We start from the raw sequence: 17632 nt of genomic DNA on the forward strand, positions 1-17632 counted from the left end.
TAGCGAAATGTCAGCTGTCAAAGGGGCGACCGCTGTTGTGACGGTTGACAGGAAGTAGCCCGGTGGAAAATCTCTCACAATCGGAGCTCCTGGATGGAGAAACTGTTCAACGAGAGGAATTTATTTGGAAAATGTTGTAAAAAAGATTTAATTCTGTTCCATAAGATACATTTTCTTTTTGTTACTTTTGCTTACAGATATTATTGGAACTCTTTTGCATTCCAAACATATTGTCATGTGACAAACCAGGGTGCCGGTTGTTATTGTTGACATTGGAAAAAATCAATCTATTTACAGCTCTTCGGGACCGCTCACGAAAAATACCGAAAAAGCGTAGCAGTTGATCCAAAAATGGTCTTTAAATGCCAGGAGGATAGTTTTCTGAAGGAATTTCAAACAAAGGTAGTGTCTTGCGAAAAAGTTGCAGGCGGCTTCAATGTAATATTTGAAGACACCATCCTATTCCCCGAGGGAGGCGGACAACCTACCGACCACGGAACGGTTGGTGGCCGGGCGGTAAAATCGGTTGTCCGAAAGGGTTCCGAGGCCATCCACTTCCTAGAAGACGATGGCAAAGGCAGCCAACCTTTCGCAGCGGGAGAGCAAGTCGTTCAATGCGTTGACTGGAACCGCCGGTTCGACCACATGCAGCAACACTCTGGCCAGCATCTCATAACGGCGATATTTGATCGCGAGTTCAAGTACAACACGAAATCCTGGTGGCTGGGTACGGAAAGCTCGTACATAGATCTCGAAGCGAAGGACGTAACTCGCGAGCAGCTGGAAAGGGTGGAAAGCATCTGCAACCAGCTGATCGTCGATTGCACCCCCGTCAGGGTGGACGTATACGAACCGGACGATCCGGCACTCAAGTCCGATGTTACGCGAGCAACTCGTGGCCTTCCGGAGGATGTGTCTGGTCCGTTGCGCGTGGTAACGATCGCGGGCATCGAAAGCAACATGTGCTGCGGAACGCACGTCCGTAATCTAGGCCAGCTGCAATCCGTCAAGCTGCTTAGCGTGGAGAAAGCGAAGGGTAAGTGTCTGGTACACTTCCTGGTGGGTGGCCGTGTGCTGCGAAAGCTGTCCGAATGCTACGACCGGGAGGTCCAACTCAATACCCTCCTAAACGGTGGACCATCTTCACACATTGATCTGGCAAAGAAACTGCAATCGACCGTACGGGTCACCCAGCGTATTGCCAAGAAGTTAACCACCGAGCTGGCCACTGCCGAGGCGGAAAAGTTAAACCAACAGCGGGACAGCGGCAGTGCTCCGAAGTATGTTTCGCTTCACAGAGGCGACGGTCAAGATTCTGATTTCATCAACACCTTTCTGCGGATGGTGAAGCTGCCGGATTGCTTCATTTTCCTCACGAACGCGGACACAGATGGAAGCGGCAAAGGGCAGCTCGTTCTGCAGGGCCGGCCGGACGATGTGGCCAAGCTGGGACCGGAGATATGCACGTTGCTGGAAGGCAAAGGCAACGGAAAAGGTACGCGCTACAACGCAAAGGTGAATAAGTTGAAGAATTTGCCACAGTGCGAAAAGCTAGTCCAGGAATACTTTTCTTCCTGTGATGGGGGCGCTACTGCTGCCGTCGTTGAGAAGTAAAAAAAGAACGAAATAAAGTATTGCTTTGAGTGATACGTTCGTGATGTTTTAGAAACAGGCTAAAAGGTTTATTAAAAGATGGCAGAATAGAGCAATACAATGGGGATTTTACACTTTTGCTGCATATCGTTTGACGATACAGTTCTCCCTGTTTGGAAGACTCATCTCATCGAGGTACTCTGAATAAATGCATCCGTTACTGAGCCATTTCGTCCATCGTCGTTTAAGGCATCATACGCAGCGCTCCGTCCAAGCGGATAACCTCCCCGTTCAGCATGGGATTATCGACGATGGCCTGAACCAGCTGGGCATATTCGGCCGGTTCGCCGAGACGCTGAGGGAACGGTACCGTCTTGGCCAGGAACGCTCGCACCTTCTCGGGCAGGGCCTGCAGCATCGGAGTGTTGAACAGCCCCGGCGCCACGGTCACAATACGAATGCCCTGCGTGCTCAGATCGCGGGCGATCGGTAGCGTCATGCCAACGACGGCCGCCTTCGATGCGGCGTAGGCTGCCTGCCCAATCTGGCCATCATAGGCGGCCACGGAGGCCGTGTTCACGATGACACCGCGCTGACCGTCCGCATTCGGTTCATTTTCACCCATCAATCCCGCCGACAGCCGGATCACGTTGAACGTTCCGGCCGTGTTTACCAACAGGACGCGCTGAAAGTCCTCCAGCTTGTGGGCGACCTTCTTGTTGAAGTTGTACGTCTTGACGGCTACCGCTATACCGGCACAGTTCACCGACACATCCAGCCGGCCGAATTTGCTCTTCGCCAGTTCCAGCGCGCCGCTCACATCCTTCTCGGACAGCACATCGACCGGCACGTACACGACCTTCTCGCCCAGCTCCTTGGCGACGTCGTTGCCCTTCGAGGTGGGCAGATCGCACAGCAGCACGTTATACCCGGCACGGGCGAATCGTTCCACAGTGGCGCGGCCAAGTCCCGACGCACCACCAGTAACCAGGGCGACTGCGTTTTTTAGCATTTTTAGTTTACTTCGAAAGTGGAATGTGGTTGAAACGTACACGCACTACGGACCGGTGATCAGAACCTGCTGCTGTTCCTGCGAAGCCGAGAACGATCTACGGAGTGTTGTTATGCAATCGTGTTATCAAACGTGAATGGTTCAATGAACTTCATGAAACTGACAAATGTTCATACCGGTTGAATATGATTTGAATATCAAATAAGAAACACTGAAACAATTTACGGGAAACAAAAAGAGTAAAAATTACAAACTAATAAAAAATAACAAAAACATCACGGAAAAACGTACACAGTTGACAGAATTGAGTTTGACAGACGAATTGTTTCCGGAATTAATTTGCAAATAATTAGGGAAAAGAGAATGTTTTTGAGCTTTAAAAAGGTGTTTTTTTTTGTTTTTAAAAATTAATACATTTCTGCAGAGCAATATTAAATATTAAATTGGCAAAGATATTTGAAAAAACGTTCGTGAGCGAACTTTCTCCTAGAATTGTAGAGCTATTTTCACCGGGCGGTGCGATTGTCAAAGCCAACTGACAGCAACAAACAGCTAAAAAAAACTCTACCTTGTTCATTGCGGTCGGGGAAGAAAGGTTATCGCTAAAATAGAGTGCACTCTTCGACGTGAAACATGTCCATCACGAAAGTAACTTCCGAGGATCAGTACAAGCAGCTGATTGGGTAAGAATTGGTGGCTAGTGGCAACAAAGGCTTCACATAATGCTAATAATCTCATTCATGCAATCCATCCCTCAGCGCCTCCAAGGTGTCGGTTGTGCTGTTCTCCGCCGAATGGGCCGAACAGTGTAAACAAATCAGCGACGTGATGACCGAGCTCGCCAAACAGGCGGAATTTAAATCGCTACAGTTCCTGGACGTGCCGGCGGAGGACCTTTCCGAGTTGTCGATGCGCCACCAAATCGACTCCGTTCCGACCGTTTTGTTTCTGCGCGCTGGCACGGCCGTTGATCGTATCGATGGCGTCGATGTGGGGATGCTAACGCAGAAGGCGAAAAAGTATGCCGGCATGCCGACGACACCGAGCCCGGCCGGCGATGGTGCGAGCAATCTTGAGGAACGCCTGAAAGCCCTGATCAACCGTTCGAAAGTAATGATATTCATGAAGGGCGACCGAAATACGCCGCGCTGCGGATTCTCGAAGCAACTGATAGCGATCGTGAACGATACCGGGTAAGTAACGCGGTTCCGGAGAATAGCAGAGGCATTGTAATGCAAATCGATGCGTTTGTTGTTGCTTTGCAGCGTTGAATACGACACGTTCGATATACTGACCGATGAGGCTGTGCGACAAGGGCTGAAAACGTTCTCGAACTGGCCTACCTATCCGCAAGTGTACGTGAGCGGCGAGCTTATCGGTGGGCTGGACATCATCAAGGAGCTGCTGGAGGGCGGCGAACTGAAGGAAACGTTAAACCCGTAATGCAGCGGAGGGGACACACGATGGTTATCGTTTTCGTTTGGTTAATTTATTATTGCGTAAATGCAGGCGCAAAACTCCCCAACGCTTAACTATGGCGCGGTGTAAAGATGGTTGTACGAAACGCTACCCGGACGCGAAGGAAATGTGAACCAAGAAATTCCAGCAAAATAAACCAATCGGGTTTTTGGTTTTGCTTACATGATCAGCTGGTGAATTGCGTTATGATTTTTTTGATTTTCGAAATCCTTTGAGGTATGCAGAAAAGGAAACGGAACTCTCCACATGATGTTATAAGTTAACAAACGGCAGCTCTTGAGAATTACACTCACACACACACTCGCGCGCGCACACAGACTATTCGGCATCGCGTTTCTTCGCTTGCAGCTCTTTACTGAACTGAGTCAGCTTCTTCTCCATCACCTCGCGAATGGTGTCACGAATTTTCGACTTTTCGATGCCCATCATTTCAATCTTCTCCAGCTGCTCCTGCACGTACTCGATGCGTCGCTTGAAAAACTCCTTCGCGCTATCGAGATCCTGCCCAAAGGGAGAGAGAGAGACGTCACAGTTAGATGATGCCAAACGGTGCTGCTTTGCTCATGGTGTGATCAACTTACATTCTCAACATAGTAACCGGTGCCGATTTCGATGATAACATTGTTCGCATCCTTTATCGTCCCGGGGACATACATGCTCCTGCGGAATGGAATGTTTGTGTGTTACACATCGGCCTGGTTAGGGTTCCGCACCATACTCACCCCGTCAATGGTACTAGAATCTGCTTCTCGTTCCAGTCCCCTTTAAACTGTTCCAATGCCTCCTTCGAGGCGGAGTATTTGGACCGAGCCATCTTGATGGTGTTCAGGGATTCTTGAAAGATGGACAGTTCCTGCAATGGGCGCAGCATTCGCAAAACATTAAACGCCATCCGGAACACCCGAAAAACCATGGCCCACAGACTTACCTGATCTAGTTGATTTTTCAGCTGAGTCAATTGCTGCAGATTGAGCGTGTTGAGGTCGATCTGCTGCATCTGCGGCTTTTCGGTGGTGGAAATCTGTGCCATCGTGCTGGTTCTGCTCGTGCGGCGTGTGAGATGAGGCTGGCAGAATGCAAAAAGCGGATAGGAAAGGTGGCTACTGTTGGCTCGTGGGCGGTAACTTCCCGTTAAGGGAAGATTATTGTTCCTCTTCGCGAGACTGATTTCTCCGCTCGACGACAAATCGCTGTAAATCTTCTGATGGCCTTCTATGTCAAAATCTTCTGCATGCGTTCCGACCAGTGTTGCCAGCTATAAGCAGCTGTTCCTATGAAACGGACAAACTTAATTTGTCCAAAACAGCTTTGAAATAAACCCAAAAAAATTAGATTTTTAAAATGATTTCAAAAATTTCAATATCCTCGGTGATATTTTCAAACAATACAAAAATCATCATTCACATAAAATAATGGATCAAACATTTTGGTTACGACTGGGAACACTGTTACGGCATCTGACAATCCCGGTTGTCATCGAACATCTGTCAAAACAACAGCTCGTTTTGCCGCCAGTCGCCGCAAATTGGTAAAGTCGTAAAATCAACCGCAAGCCAACAAAGAGCAGAAGACTACAATTTGTATCAATCTTGTTAACAACAGCAGTTTACGTGTTCAGATAATCGAGATGAAGCCCAACAAGCGACTCAATAGAAGCAAATCGATCGATTCGACTGTTTCCACGGGTTCTTCATTGGGCTCACTTTCGTCCCTTCACAAGTACAACCTGCGAAGCAAAGGTAAGCATCGCAGAAAGCACCCGCGCTAGCGAAAGTAACCGGTATTGTGTGTAAAATTAATTTCCCCAATTACCATTTCTAGGTCCTCCGCGGTATGTACAATTTTCGGACTCCGAATGTCCAATCTGCCTGGAAGATTACAGTGCACCGGTGATCGTAAACTGTGGCCATTCGTTCTGCAGTGTCTGCATCCAAGAGTGCATCAAGATGGCTGGTCTCGCCCTTTGCCCGATCTGCAAAGAACAACTAGTGAAGAGTTTGTTCATCTACGATACGGAATACACGCGACATATTGCCTCGAGGAAAGCGGTACAATACAGCAGCAGTATAACTGTGGCGTCGAATACCAAGCCCACTGGCTCTTCCAGCCTCCAGAAGGTAGCCAGGCGTACGGTTGTGTAAGATAAAGCAGGGTGTAGTGCAAAAGGGTTCTGTTGAAATGTTGCTTCCCTCTTGCTAAACCACCCGCGGCATTGTTGTTCTGATGTACATATATATATCATAGCTATATTGTTTCAGTTCATATATATACACACTCACTCAAATGATTTGATTGTTTGTCATGGTCGTGTGATAGCATTTATTTCCCGGTGTGATTCCAGCGGTGTTAAAACATTCATACAATTTAAGGAGCTAATTGCATTGTAAATTAGTGTAAGTGTTCAGGAATGGAGCTAATGCGCTCGAATCTTCAAGCCCATCTCGAGTACTGATGTTAGTGAGAGGGAGAGAGTAACACACCAGATGATATACTTTGAATTACGAACAGATTTCATTGCTTCGTAAGTTCGTGGTTATGCTAAGCAAATAAAGGTACAATACTCGTCATCAGCGCGAATGTTACAATAAAATATTGGTTATAATACAAATGGGCACTTTTGTGCTACTGCATGAACACGTATGCTTATATTTCTCAAACTACAGACTTTATTCCATCGGTTAAGATTATTTATATCACATCATTTTGCCGTACATCTTCGCCATCGTTGTAATTGCTGTTCGGTGTTCCTTTTGTCTTTGTGTGTGTGTCGTCAAGATTTCTGGGAACGTGTTCTTGCGCCAAGAAACCCGAAACGGCAACTGCCGTTTACAATTCAGCATCGAATTAAAGCATTTTGCAAAACCCTTTCTTTACTTCCATCCAAAAAACAAGCTTCATTTAACAGTGTTTTGTCCAATAAAAGCGTAATACAAATAAGCTGCATGGAAGCGGTGTAACGTATAGTACGGGATAAAAAAAATGCCTCACCACCACCATAACAGTGCGCGCCCGCTCAGAATCGTCATTCCGACCGTTCCGAGTTGCCGAGCGGATTCGTGCTGGGCAGATCCTTATCATCCACGCGTCGATGTCGGTCGGCGAAATCCTTCGTGAACACGTTCATCTCTACCTCCTTCCGGTTGGCGAGCTTTTTGGTCGCTATTTTGCTGTACCGATCCTCCGGGATTTCGTACTGCGTGATGTTCGGCTGTGAAGCACTGTTTCGTCTACAATCCAGATCATAGTTGTACGAGCGCATGAGGTTCAGGCTGCTGGGTGGCGTTTGCGTGCGCTGTACGTTGCTAGGATGGTGCGGCTGCAACTGCTGTTGCTGTGCCTGCTGTTCGCTCAGCACCAACTTCGCCACGCCCGGCAACGGTTTTCTGGCCTTTTGCGGCTCTTCGTTCGCTTCGGTAGCGGGATCGATCGGTGCCGGTACGCGAAACACGGTATCGTAGCGTGGTTTCAGCAGTGAGCAGATTTCCTCTATCCCTTCGAGCGATTGCTGCAGCTCGCCCGCGGGATTCGTTGGCCGGATGTTGCGCCGCAGCACGGCCAAATACTGTAGCAACTTTGCCCGCCCGACCGACATAATGTTGTACGCATTCTGCAGCTCAATCCGCAACAGCTCGGGATCCTGCAAGCGGAGCGGCAAGGGAAAGGTGTGTTAGAAAACGAAGGGAAGGGCAATTTGGGTACGGGTTTAAGAGCGTACATCCTCACGGTAGCCGTCGGTAACCGTCGGGTCACGAACTTCCATTTGGGAGGAGTCCGTGATCGCTTTCTTAGTGGCTTGATGGGCCACCTGGCGCAGCTCGACTGCCGTGGCCTTTCGCATCGAGCCACTGTTTCTCGGCAGTGAGCTGGTTCGCTGTCGATCGTCGATCCCCGTTGCGGCAGCAGCTGCTCGAAGCGGATGATCATCCACCACGACCTGTCCGCGGCGCTGATGAACGGCTGGCAGTGTGGAATACTTCAGTTGCGGCAGTTCGGCCGTTTTCGAACGCGCACCAATCGCACCAGACTGCGGATGCTGGTGGTGAGCTTGGCGTTTCGGCGAGGAAAGGAAAATCATTGCTCCGGCCGGTCGCTCGTACACCTTGGGCGATTTCATGTGCAGCGCGTGGCGTATTACGAGCGCGATGTCAACGTTGGTAGGATACCGCATCAGGTACGAAAGGCAGGTTGTATAGTCGCTATAAATTACTGCTTTTGGTAAGGAGAAAGTACAGAATGTCCATTAATTCAACTGTGTTCATGATGAGGATTCAATCTACACCAAGACACTAACACTTATCTCTTATGCGTATCAGCATCGCCACGACGACGTAGTTAATCAGACCGAGATCGTCCCCTTCGCCGAATATTGCGTCCCACAGCAGCAGCAAGTCTTGTAGCGCAAACTCCCGGCCAAACAGTAGACGCAACCATCGGCTAAAGCACAGGGGGGAATGGAGCACAGTGTCAGTAAAAAGGCCAGGCGTACATTCCGCGCTGCAGTAACTTACATGCCAAAAATGGCCAACGGAATGTCGAGCTTGAGCAGATGGTTGTGCAGATGGAGATCTTCTTTGATGAGAATTTTGTCCTTGATGTAGTTCAGCTGCTCCACTACCTCAACTTCCGGCTTCCGTTTAGTACCGGCCGGACTGGAATTCATCGGGCTGCCCGGGGTTTGCGCAGGGAAGTAACCGGTCGCCGTCGGTACGACATCCGTGATGCGATAGAAGGATTCTATCTGGAACATAATTTTGGCGAATAATGCGCTGCAAGTAATAGAAGGATGGTTAATGTTGTTGGCCTTAATCGGTGTTGGTCCTTCCATGCTTACTAGGAATCCTCTTCCAGATACTGTGGGTCAAGAATTGTCAGCAGATTTTGACTGTAAGTAAAAGAAAATGGATCATGTGAAGGTAAAAAGCCTCCATAAGCAATGCTTTGCATAAAAGCCATACTCAATGTCCGGATGCAGTTCCTGTATGTGTGCCAAGGCTTGCTGATCGCTGTGAATGACAAATATTAACGGTGCCAGTATCTCATGCATTCCCTGCCGGTAGCACATGGCCGGAAACTGGCGTGCGTAGCAGAACAGAATGTTGGTCATCAGCTCCTGTATCGCCGGTTTGCGAAAAAAGTCCACGCCGGGAAAGGTGCGCACGACGTCCTGCTTTATCACAGCGCATAGTTCCTGATCACAAAAGTGCTGGTTCCAGAGGCTTTGCTTCGATTGCGACAGTGGATCGTCCCGCACGTCGGTGGTCTGCTGGTGCGGATTCAGCACAAACTGTTCCTTCAGCTGGCGGTAGTGGGCCCGTGCATCGGACCGTTGCCGGGGCCAGGCCTGGTCCGTGCCGGGCGGCTCAAGCACGCCGAGAAATATGGCCCAGCAAACGCTCCGGAATGGCGAGGCGCGTAGTTCACCCCGGACGGCGAGCTGCCTCAATTCCGGCATGTCGGTCTGGTGCGCGATCGTCAAGATGTTCTTCCATTCTAATCTGCAAACAACAAACGCCACGGCACGGTCAGTGCGCACTAAGCAATGATGGTCGGTCCCTTATCAGGGTGTACACGATCATGGTTAAATATTGGCTCGATACTTTACTCGTACTTTGCGACACCAGATCGTCCGTGTCCAGCTGTCACCGACGATGGTTCCGCTTCCTGGTGATCGAGGTCAACAACCATCGCTGAAGAAACCGTACTGCTGCTGGTGTGCCTTTCGGAAAGTTCGCGCCTATCGCTCGGCCCGATTCGATTGACCGCAGTTTGGGACAGCGTTTGTTGTTGGTGTTGTTGTGTTTTTCGCGATTGAGGTTAATTGCACTTGTGGGACTTACACCTACACCGTGACCGAAGGGTTTCGGCTACGCGCTGCCTTGCATCTAAACGCCAATACAGCATCTAGAAGCAAGCAAGCGGCAATGCAATCGGCTAGAAATGCATTCTTACCCGCGTCCAAATCGAATGTGACACGATCTAACGGGAAAAAGGGAATGGTTAAAATTATCGGCACCGTAAACACCGCCAGTCCGCTTATCTTTGGGCAACAAATAACAAAGCGCTCAGAGAGGGACGGTAGCCCTCATTATCTCTTTTACGGTCTACTGACGGCAGCAGGCAAGCGAATTTGATTGTTGGGAGCACAATAACACACACCCGAAAGGCCCACTGGAAAGCCAGCAGCGGCGCCGCATCGACGAGCAGCTGTTTTCACAACCAGAGTGACCAGAAATACCGATTTATCTGTATTCCTACCGATTTTTTATATGCCTACCGATTCACAGATGACCACCCTAAAACTACCGATTTTTCATTTCTCCTACCGAAAATCACAGATATTTGATTTTGTACAAAAAAAATGTACATCTTAGTCCTTCTTTGGCTTAGAATTCCAATTTTCAGATCGACACTTCAGAAAAATCTTCATTTGTATAACCGCTGAACCAAATCTAATCCATATCCTAGATAAAGGATGCATTTTCTCGTGAGATGGAACTTTCATTTTACCGTCCAAATAGACATACAGCGACAACGTCGCGCGCGACAAAAAGTAGCTCAATTTTGCAAACAGAGCTACTCGTCGCGCGCGACAATTTTGCTTCATCCGAAATAATCGAATTATCTAGTTATTTTTACAAGCCAGATTAATGCCAAACACAAAAAATTAGATTTGAACACATTTTAACCTATTTTTGTGTGTTTTCAAATATAAAACAAGTTGGTTGACTGAGTCAAATGAGCTACTTTGATCTACACAGAGTGAAATTTAGAGCTATTTTTCGTCGCGCTCGACGTTGTCGCTGTATGTCTAACTGAACGGTTATGCATTAGCACTCCCCCCCCCCCTGGAGTTTCGAGTTTTAACCTACCGAAAACTACAGATAAAATGAATCCGAAATCCGCCAAGATAATCTGGCCACACTGTTCACAACAGAATCGGCTTGCGTGCCTACTGTCAAGCAGTACTGACGCAACCTTTCGTTCTGTTGAAAGACTGCACACTCCGGTGAAAAAGCTGTACCATATAGTGCCAATGAAATATTTCACATGAAAAGCGGTTGAGGTGTTTTTGAATTCAAATGGTCGTTGAAGTCTCCTCCAATATTGTTAATTCTCTACCAGGTTGGCTGGTTGTTGAGCTTGTGGAGGCTTTGAACATGTTTGTTTTATTCGTCTCTATTTTCTCTACTACAGGAAAATAAACTTATCATCATTGTTTCGTGACATTTGAACTATTGGAATATAATCAGGTTGTAGCGCTAGAAAGCATAATTATGAATCACGTTTTCGAACTTCCTCTAGGCAGGCATCAGAGATGATAAAAAAATTATAATCTGATTGTTATGATACGTCAACATTACTCAACACGTAAGAAGTAAAAATAGAAGTCAATAAAGTTTAAATCCTAACGGTTAGTTGCAGCATTCATAAGCTAATTAACTGATATTTTCATACATCTGTCATACTAAGGTCGAACTAAACACAAAATAGGAAGTAATATGATTCCTAAGTTTTTTTTTATAAAAAAAGGAAAATAAAAAGAAAAGGAATACATTTAGTATGGCAATAAATGACGTAATTGATAAAAAAAATATGAAGAATTAAAAAAACTTCGACAAAAAAAGATACGAATAACGAAAACCAATTGACAGTTGGCTAAGAGGTAATATTCACTTAAGCGAATATTATATGTACTTCTTCTTTTTATTCTTCTTCTTCTTCATCTTATTCTTCTTTTTCTTCTTCTTATTCTGTTAGTTCTTCTACAACAACCACTATCGGTCTTGGCCAGACTGTACTACTAGTGGGGCTAGACTTTAAGCGACGTATCAGTCACTCATAGCAGGATAGTCAGTGCTACGTATATGCGTACAGTCCATTCGGGGCTTGAACCCATGACGGGTATGTTGTTTAGTCGTGCCAGTTGACGACGTATGTGCTTCAAACAGTTCTTATAACTCCGTTCCATCTTTAGCAGAAGGCCAAAAATCCCATAATATGGTTACAGTTCGTAAACAGAGTAGTATTAAATCACATTATCGATTGAGCTAACCGATAGAGTAAACACCGACGAAGAGCAAATACCAAAAATGAATAATCCTATTTGAGATACAAGGTAGCAAATACGCATGTATGATTATAATGAAAACTGTTTTTGTATTAGAGCGAATGTTTGAGTAAATTAAAAGAGTTTCAATTGTATCAATTGTATCCATTGATAGGCTATGTATGCGATTTCCAGTTGAACTGGAAGCCTATTCCTGTTTGTTTCAGCTCATTTTCAGAGCGGAAAAATAAAAGAAACTGAGTTTCGAAATTGACGATCAAAATAACATTTTATTCAATACTCGATCCACACACAAAGGGTTGAAAGATCAATCAGTAAAAGTGCTGACATAATCTTATTTTCATGTTTGACTTATCCTAAGGTAAAGTGCCATACACTCTACGCGTGCTGCAAATTTCCGTCGTAATATCGCTGTTTATATTCTTCAAGACTCACCAAGCCAAGGCAGGTGGATGTAACGACCATCGGTAGAGCGACAGACCAACAAAAAGAGACATTTGTGTAATCATTCATCTGGTGGCATGTGATTCTTAACTAAACATTTATGTGTGTGTGTTTTTTTTGGTAGCAATTGTTTTTTTTACAACCCCCATTTACATCCATCATTGCGTACTTCAGAACATTCAGCTAATGAGCGTGAAGTTAGACGGTTTTTAACGCCAAATCGTAAGAAAAGCATGTTTAGAAGTAACAAAAAATAAGTGATAAATGTATGTTCCCTTCGTTTTTTTGGCTAAGCAGCTTTGAACGTTGAAAGGCACGTGTGTGTGTTGTTATTGTAATAGTAAAACAGTAACGGAAAAAGTTGGTTAACACGTTTTTAAAGAGGGTATTACACATTCATTTGACTGTGACTCACTTTATATGATGCATTATATTACAAAAAAAAAAGATTATTTAACTTATGTAGATTAACTAAGTTTTTTCCATTGTAGAATAATTTTATATTTCTTTTTATGAATATTACCGCTCAAAGAGAAACTATAATGCATAGTCTATCTTTCTGCCAGAAACAAAGTACAAAATAGGGCCGCTGCAAAATGTGCGATTTCGCACCACATAAACTTAAACTGGTTCTCGTTGTTCTCAGCACAACAATTTGCTGCAGGGTTTCGTCCACTCATCCCCGTGCAATTAAACCGTCCCAAATAATCTCGGCCAATTTGCTGCACTGCACAACTTCAATTTGTCTACTAACTGCCTCTATCGGAAGTCCCGTGATCGGGCATGGTGTGGTGGAGGATGTTTTTTTTTCTGCTTCCACAGAGCTATAATACCAATCTTGCCCCCCCCCAACCCCCCATCCCTCTCAAATGCAGATCCACACACCACTATTGTAGCGTGATGAGAGAGAGAGAGAGAGAGAGAGAGAGAGAGAGACAGCGTGTGCGTGGGGCCGTCTTAGCAGCGTGTGACAATCTAACTCAGCAACCGCTGAGGTCGCCTTGAATCGTGTGTGACGAACATTGAATTTAGTCGATAGCGCAAGTTGGGAGCACGAAAAAAAACACAAGTAAAACCCTCCCAACGTTCTCAGCGTCGTTCTTCCAGCGCTGGTCGATTAGGTGTAAATAATTCTCCATGTCCAACCGGCACCGAGCAACTATAGCCTTCACTTACATTTGCTCGCAATGACGCGTACAGCGCACATGCATCAGAAGAGCCCCGGGTAAACAACGCCATCGGGTCGCCGACAAAAACTCTCTAGCTACCGCCAAATCTTAGTAGCCATGTTGAGAGGATCGCATTGAAAATGGTTAATAACTAGAGTAGGCTTAGAGCGGTCAATGGGTGCGATCGTATCGGGTTGGCTCGGTCCCGTGGGAAGGCACCAGCTGTCACCAGAAGCATCAGCACGTATGCGTCTAGAATTTCCAATTAGTCACACCGCGCGATGCCACCACCGTCATAAGTTTAGTACTTTTCCCCTGCTTCGTTGATAGTAGCGCCCGGGGTTGTGAGTGAAAAGTACAACCCACAAGCGCATCAGTCATTAGACGGTGCAGAAAAAAAAGCACAAGAAAGGGGGTAAAAAAAACTCCAGAAGTCACGTCAAATGGTTCGTGCGTGTGTGTAAATGGCAATTAGGGAAGAGTGGGCTCTCGGGCCCAAAGAAGGACCCACCGGCCCGACGTCAACAATGGCGCACACAAACACAGCACACAGCTGACGTCAAGCAAACTTTTACCACCACGTCCGCCCGGATGGCGTGTGGTGGTGGTGGCGGCCACGGAGGGCAACGGTGCAGGTGCAGCACTCCTTTTGCCTATTGGACCGGATTGATCAATGGTTAAACCTTTTTCTTGCCCATCTCTTGAACCCTTATTGCCGCGCGCATAAAGTTTGTTTGGTTGCCTCGAAACCGGAACGGGAGAAGGCGGACAATGTGTGCAAACAGTGTATGGTGGGCCATCTCTCGCAATTGCATTTCCCTTTTTTTTCCTCCCGCCTCTTTGTTGTCATTGTTTTCATACTAGCGTAGGGCCACAATCAGCACACCCTGCACAGCCGCCCTGATGATCGCCCTCGCCACGCGGTGCAGGTGTGAAATTTTGCACCGCGACCAATGCGCGATGAAAGTAACGATGCTAGTAACGATTTGTTGAATAATGCCGAAGGTTAGTAATCTTTGGATAGTAAATGTTTAATATATATAGTGACTGATTCTAGTGACTTGAGTAGTATGCATGTGACGGTCAATGTTTGTAACAAGTCGCTCTTCCCAGAATGGTTGTGTCATTGAATGAAATAAGCGAAGAAGAAAAAATGAAGATCTGCACACATCATGTTACTGGATTAATATACGATCGAGTTATATCTAGTTTCTCATCTGACTGATTTTTGTAGGGAAATACCGTGTATCTGATATTTTCTGGTAGAGTGCGATCACCAGGATCACTTGTTTGTTAGAGTAATAGGAATAAAATCAAGTGTTTGTAGTGCTTGAATAATCATGAATTTTAATTTAGCAACTTTCCAATCGAAATACAGCTGACATTCAGGCGAAACTCAATCATTCCATTTCGATTGTTTTCTTTAGTAATATAAAATGTGTGTTGGGCAAAGTGCTCTTATGCTGTCGGATTAGACGCTTTAATGGAGCAATTTTAATATTTCTATTTGTTAAACATATTTGCAGGTAAGTTTTGTCCAAAGAAATTTGAACAGCAAATAAATCAACCAAACGAATATTATGTCATGAAACTGCATTATAATATTAAAATACTGTATAAGACTGTAATATAACAATAGAGAAGAACGTAAAATGCGTTCCAATAGAACCAGCCTTATTATTTATGTTAAGGCGTGGGACAACCTTATAAAAAAATCGACACCTACATCTTTAGTCTTATTTCTGTCAAAATTACCAATCCTAGACATAAAACACTGTCTAATCTTCGACTAAAAAAACAATGCAATACAACCGTAAATGGTCTTGCTGTGCATTAAATTTCATCATATGGAGCAAGGCCTTTCGTTAGTCTTGCGAATGACGCAGACAACAACTGTCCAAATCAGTAATCACCTTAAATGATCACGAAAATCGCAAGCGAAAGTGAAGTAGATTTAGTAGCTTTTAAACGAAGAAATATTAAATTAAATTATAAATAGTTGATTAAATGTGCTTTGTTAAAAAGCCAACCCTGTTTTAAGCAACTAATGATTCCTAAAGTAAAGTCATGATATATCATGATATGATAGCCAGTTATGTTTTCTGGGATTTTAAATATAAATTTCTTCTAAAAGATAAACCGATCTGTCATCAGCAAGTTGTAACAATATGTAAAAAAATGCTAAAAGACTTTATTGTTATATTATTCAATATTCCAAGAATATCCATTAATAGCCTAAAATAAAAAATCTGAATCAAAAACAACAATTCCTTTGATGAATGTAACCAGATATATTCTAATTTTAGTTGCAATTTTAAAGATATCAAATAGATATCAAATAAATATTAAAATATCCACTAAATGTTGACCTACGATGTATACATGATTGGTACTTCCATTTCATAAATGAAACATCTAGTTGAAATCCTATCCATACTGTATTTCCAACCTGATGATACAATTCCCAACATAAAATGCGAAAACCACAAGAAAACATTCCAAAAAGTCTAGAAATTTATAATTTCATCACTTTTTCTCACGCAATCAACTTCAATAACGCTTACCTGGCTGTATGATTATTATTATTATTATTATGTTATTATTGTTATTATTATTATTGTTATTATTATTATTATTATTATTATTATTATTATTATTATTATTATTATTATTATTATTATTATTATTATTATTATTATTATTATTATTATTATTATTATTATTATTATTATTATTATTATTATTATTATTATTATTATTATTATTATTATTATTATTATTATTATTATTATTATTATTATTATTATTATTATTATTATTATTATTATTCCGAAAGTTATTCAGTTTGCGTAAGCTTGCATAAAATACTTATTTCTAAAATTAATGCTACAGAATAATGGAAACAAAACTCAAATACAAAAACGCATCAATACACATAACTAGTTTAACCGTCAATATAACCAAATAAATAAATTAATAACATAAACTCCTTGGTCCGTAAATTGTTTAAATTTAAGTTTAAGTCCACATTGTTTCCTAGCGAGTTATAAGCACTTATCATTTTTAATAAGGGATCGTTGGATCCTCAATTAGACGATCTGAATTCTATGTTGAATAGTGTCCTGGATCTTAACCTCCTAATGAGGGCTTGAAAGTTCAATTTACCAAGAATTGAAGGGGTGTCTTAACATCCACTAATAAGTTTTTGTATAAATAAGCACTGTGATGATAGTCATACAAAATGTAAACCAAAAGTATCCCGGGGAAACATAAACAAAAATGGTCTGGTACTTAAAGTGTTAAGCAACTTACGATTCCTAAAGTACGGGGTAGCATATGTATTTGATAAGGGTAAATCACAATTAGTTAAAAGCCTTCTAAAAATTGTATGCAAAAGACCATTTACATAAGAGCCGATGCGCAAAAGCGACAAGAAGGATGCGATTACTTTTCTTTTAGCATGACAAAAACTAATCTTAAACCTGTAATTATATTTTTTTTTTACAACTACAACAGCCCCCATCTGGCGGTACGGATGAATCATTCCACACAAGTTGGTAACACCAAAAAGACAATAGACAAATTGTGCGCTGGTATTGGATGCCCAAAATCCGAACAAACAATTCCGGTTGCGTTGTCTACGGTAAAGGCCGAACTTCCCCGACTCCCTCCTTCCGGGAGCTCGGGTATGAGCGTAGGGCAACATCACCGCGGTCACCCTGGAGGACCTTCCCAGCGCGATCTTGTTCGATCGATGCGAATCGATACGGAGAAGCAGCAGCAGTAGCAGCAGCGTAAAGGTTCTACGTGCCGGCCGTCCGCATCTCTGCCGTCCCGATCAGGTGTGACCCGCAGGGAATAGGGGAG

At 44.2% G+C, this 17632-nt stretch overlaps 6 protein-coding genes across 7 annotated transcripts; 3 read left to right on the top strand and 3 right to left on the bottom strand.

Annotated features, from left to right (window-relative positions):
• Nucleotides 1–61: 61 nt before the first annotated feature.
• LOC1272786 (alanyl-tRNA editing protein Aarsd1-A) lies at nucleotides 62–1669 on the top strand. The gene has a single exon (XM_311697.5). The coding sequence runs from the start codon at nucleotides 352–354 to the stop codon at nucleotides 1612–1614; it is 1263 nt and encodes a 420-aa protein (XP_311697.5). The 5' UTR covers nucleotides 62–351; the 3' UTR covers nucleotides 1615–1669.
• LOC1272787 (3-hydroxyacyl-CoA dehydrogenase type-2) lies at nucleotides 1648–2605 on the bottom strand. Its single transcript, XM_311698.6, has one exon. It carries the CDS (start codon nucleotides 2603–2605, stop codon nucleotides 1838–1840), a length of 768 nt encoding a protein of 255 aa, XP_311698.6. The 3' UTR covers nucleotides 1648–1837.
• Nucleotides 2606–3128: 523 nt separating this feature from the next.
• Nucleotides 3129–4250, top strand: LOC1272788 (glutaredoxin 3). Its single transcript, XM_311699.6, has 3 exons — nucleotides 3129–3288; nucleotides 3364–3798; nucleotides 3871–4250. Exons 1-3 carry the CDS (start codon nucleotides 3239–3241, stop codon nucleotides 4046–4048), a joined length of 663 nt encoding a protein of 220 aa, XP_311699.2. The 5' UTR covers nucleotides 3129–3238; the 3' UTR covers nucleotides 4049–4250.
• LOC1272789 (probable prefoldin subunit 5) lies at nucleotides 4073–5338 on the bottom strand. The gene is made up of 4 exons (XM_311700.6): nucleotides 5013–5338; nucleotides 4807–4937; nucleotides 4666–4744; nucleotides 4073–4585 (listed from the first exon to the last, which is right to left on the bottom strand). Exons 1-4 carry the CDS (start codon nucleotides 5112–5114, stop codon nucleotides 4403–4405), a joined length of 495 nt encoding a protein of 164 aa, XP_311700.3. The 5' UTR covers nucleotides 5115–5338; the 3' UTR covers nucleotides 4073–4402.
• A 219-nt stretch (nucleotides 5339–5557) lies between these two features.
• Nucleotides 5558–6718, top strand: LOC11175958 (tripartite motif-containing protein 75). Its single transcript, XM_003436425.2, has 2 exons — nucleotides 5558–5823; nucleotides 5906–6718. The coding sequence occupies exons 1-2, from the start codon at nucleotides 5712–5714 to the stop codon at nucleotides 6223–6225; spliced, it is 432 nt and encodes a 143-aa protein (XP_003436473.1). The 5' UTR covers nucleotides 5558–5711; the 3' UTR covers nucleotides 6226–6718.
• LOC1272791 (TBC1 domain family member 5) lies at nucleotides 6687–10312 on the bottom strand. Of its 2 annotated transcripts, none has more exons than XM_061644037.1 (8): nucleotides 10194–10302; nucleotides 9687–10060; nucleotides 9040–9579; nucleotides 8916–8966; nucleotides 8593–8850; nucleotides 8376–8518; nucleotides 7800–8290; nucleotides 6687–7721 (listed from the first exon to the last, which is right to left on the bottom strand). In XM_061644037.1, the coding sequence occupies exons 2-8, from the start codon at nucleotides 9767–9769 to the stop codon at nucleotides 7107–7109; spliced, it is 2181 nt and encodes a 726-aa protein (XP_061500021.1). In that variant the 5' UTR covers nucleotides 9770–10060; nucleotides 10194–10302; the 3' UTR covers nucleotides 6687–7106. The 2 variants fall into 2 exon arrangements, with proteins under 2 accessions (XP_061500021.1, XP_061500022.1); XM_061644038.1 differs by having other exon boundaries at nucleotides 6728–7721; nucleotides 10241–10312.
• Between the last annotated feature and the right edge of the window lie 7320 nt (nucleotides 10313–17632).

The sequence above is a fragment of the Anopheles gambiae genome, chromosome 2, assembly GCF_943734735.2.
Source record: "Anopheles gambiae chromosome 2, idAnoGambNW_F1_1, whole genome shotgun sequence".
NCBI classification, from domain to species: domain Eukaryota; kingdom Metazoa; phylum Arthropoda; class Insecta; order Diptera; family Culicidae; genus Anopheles; species Anopheles gambiae.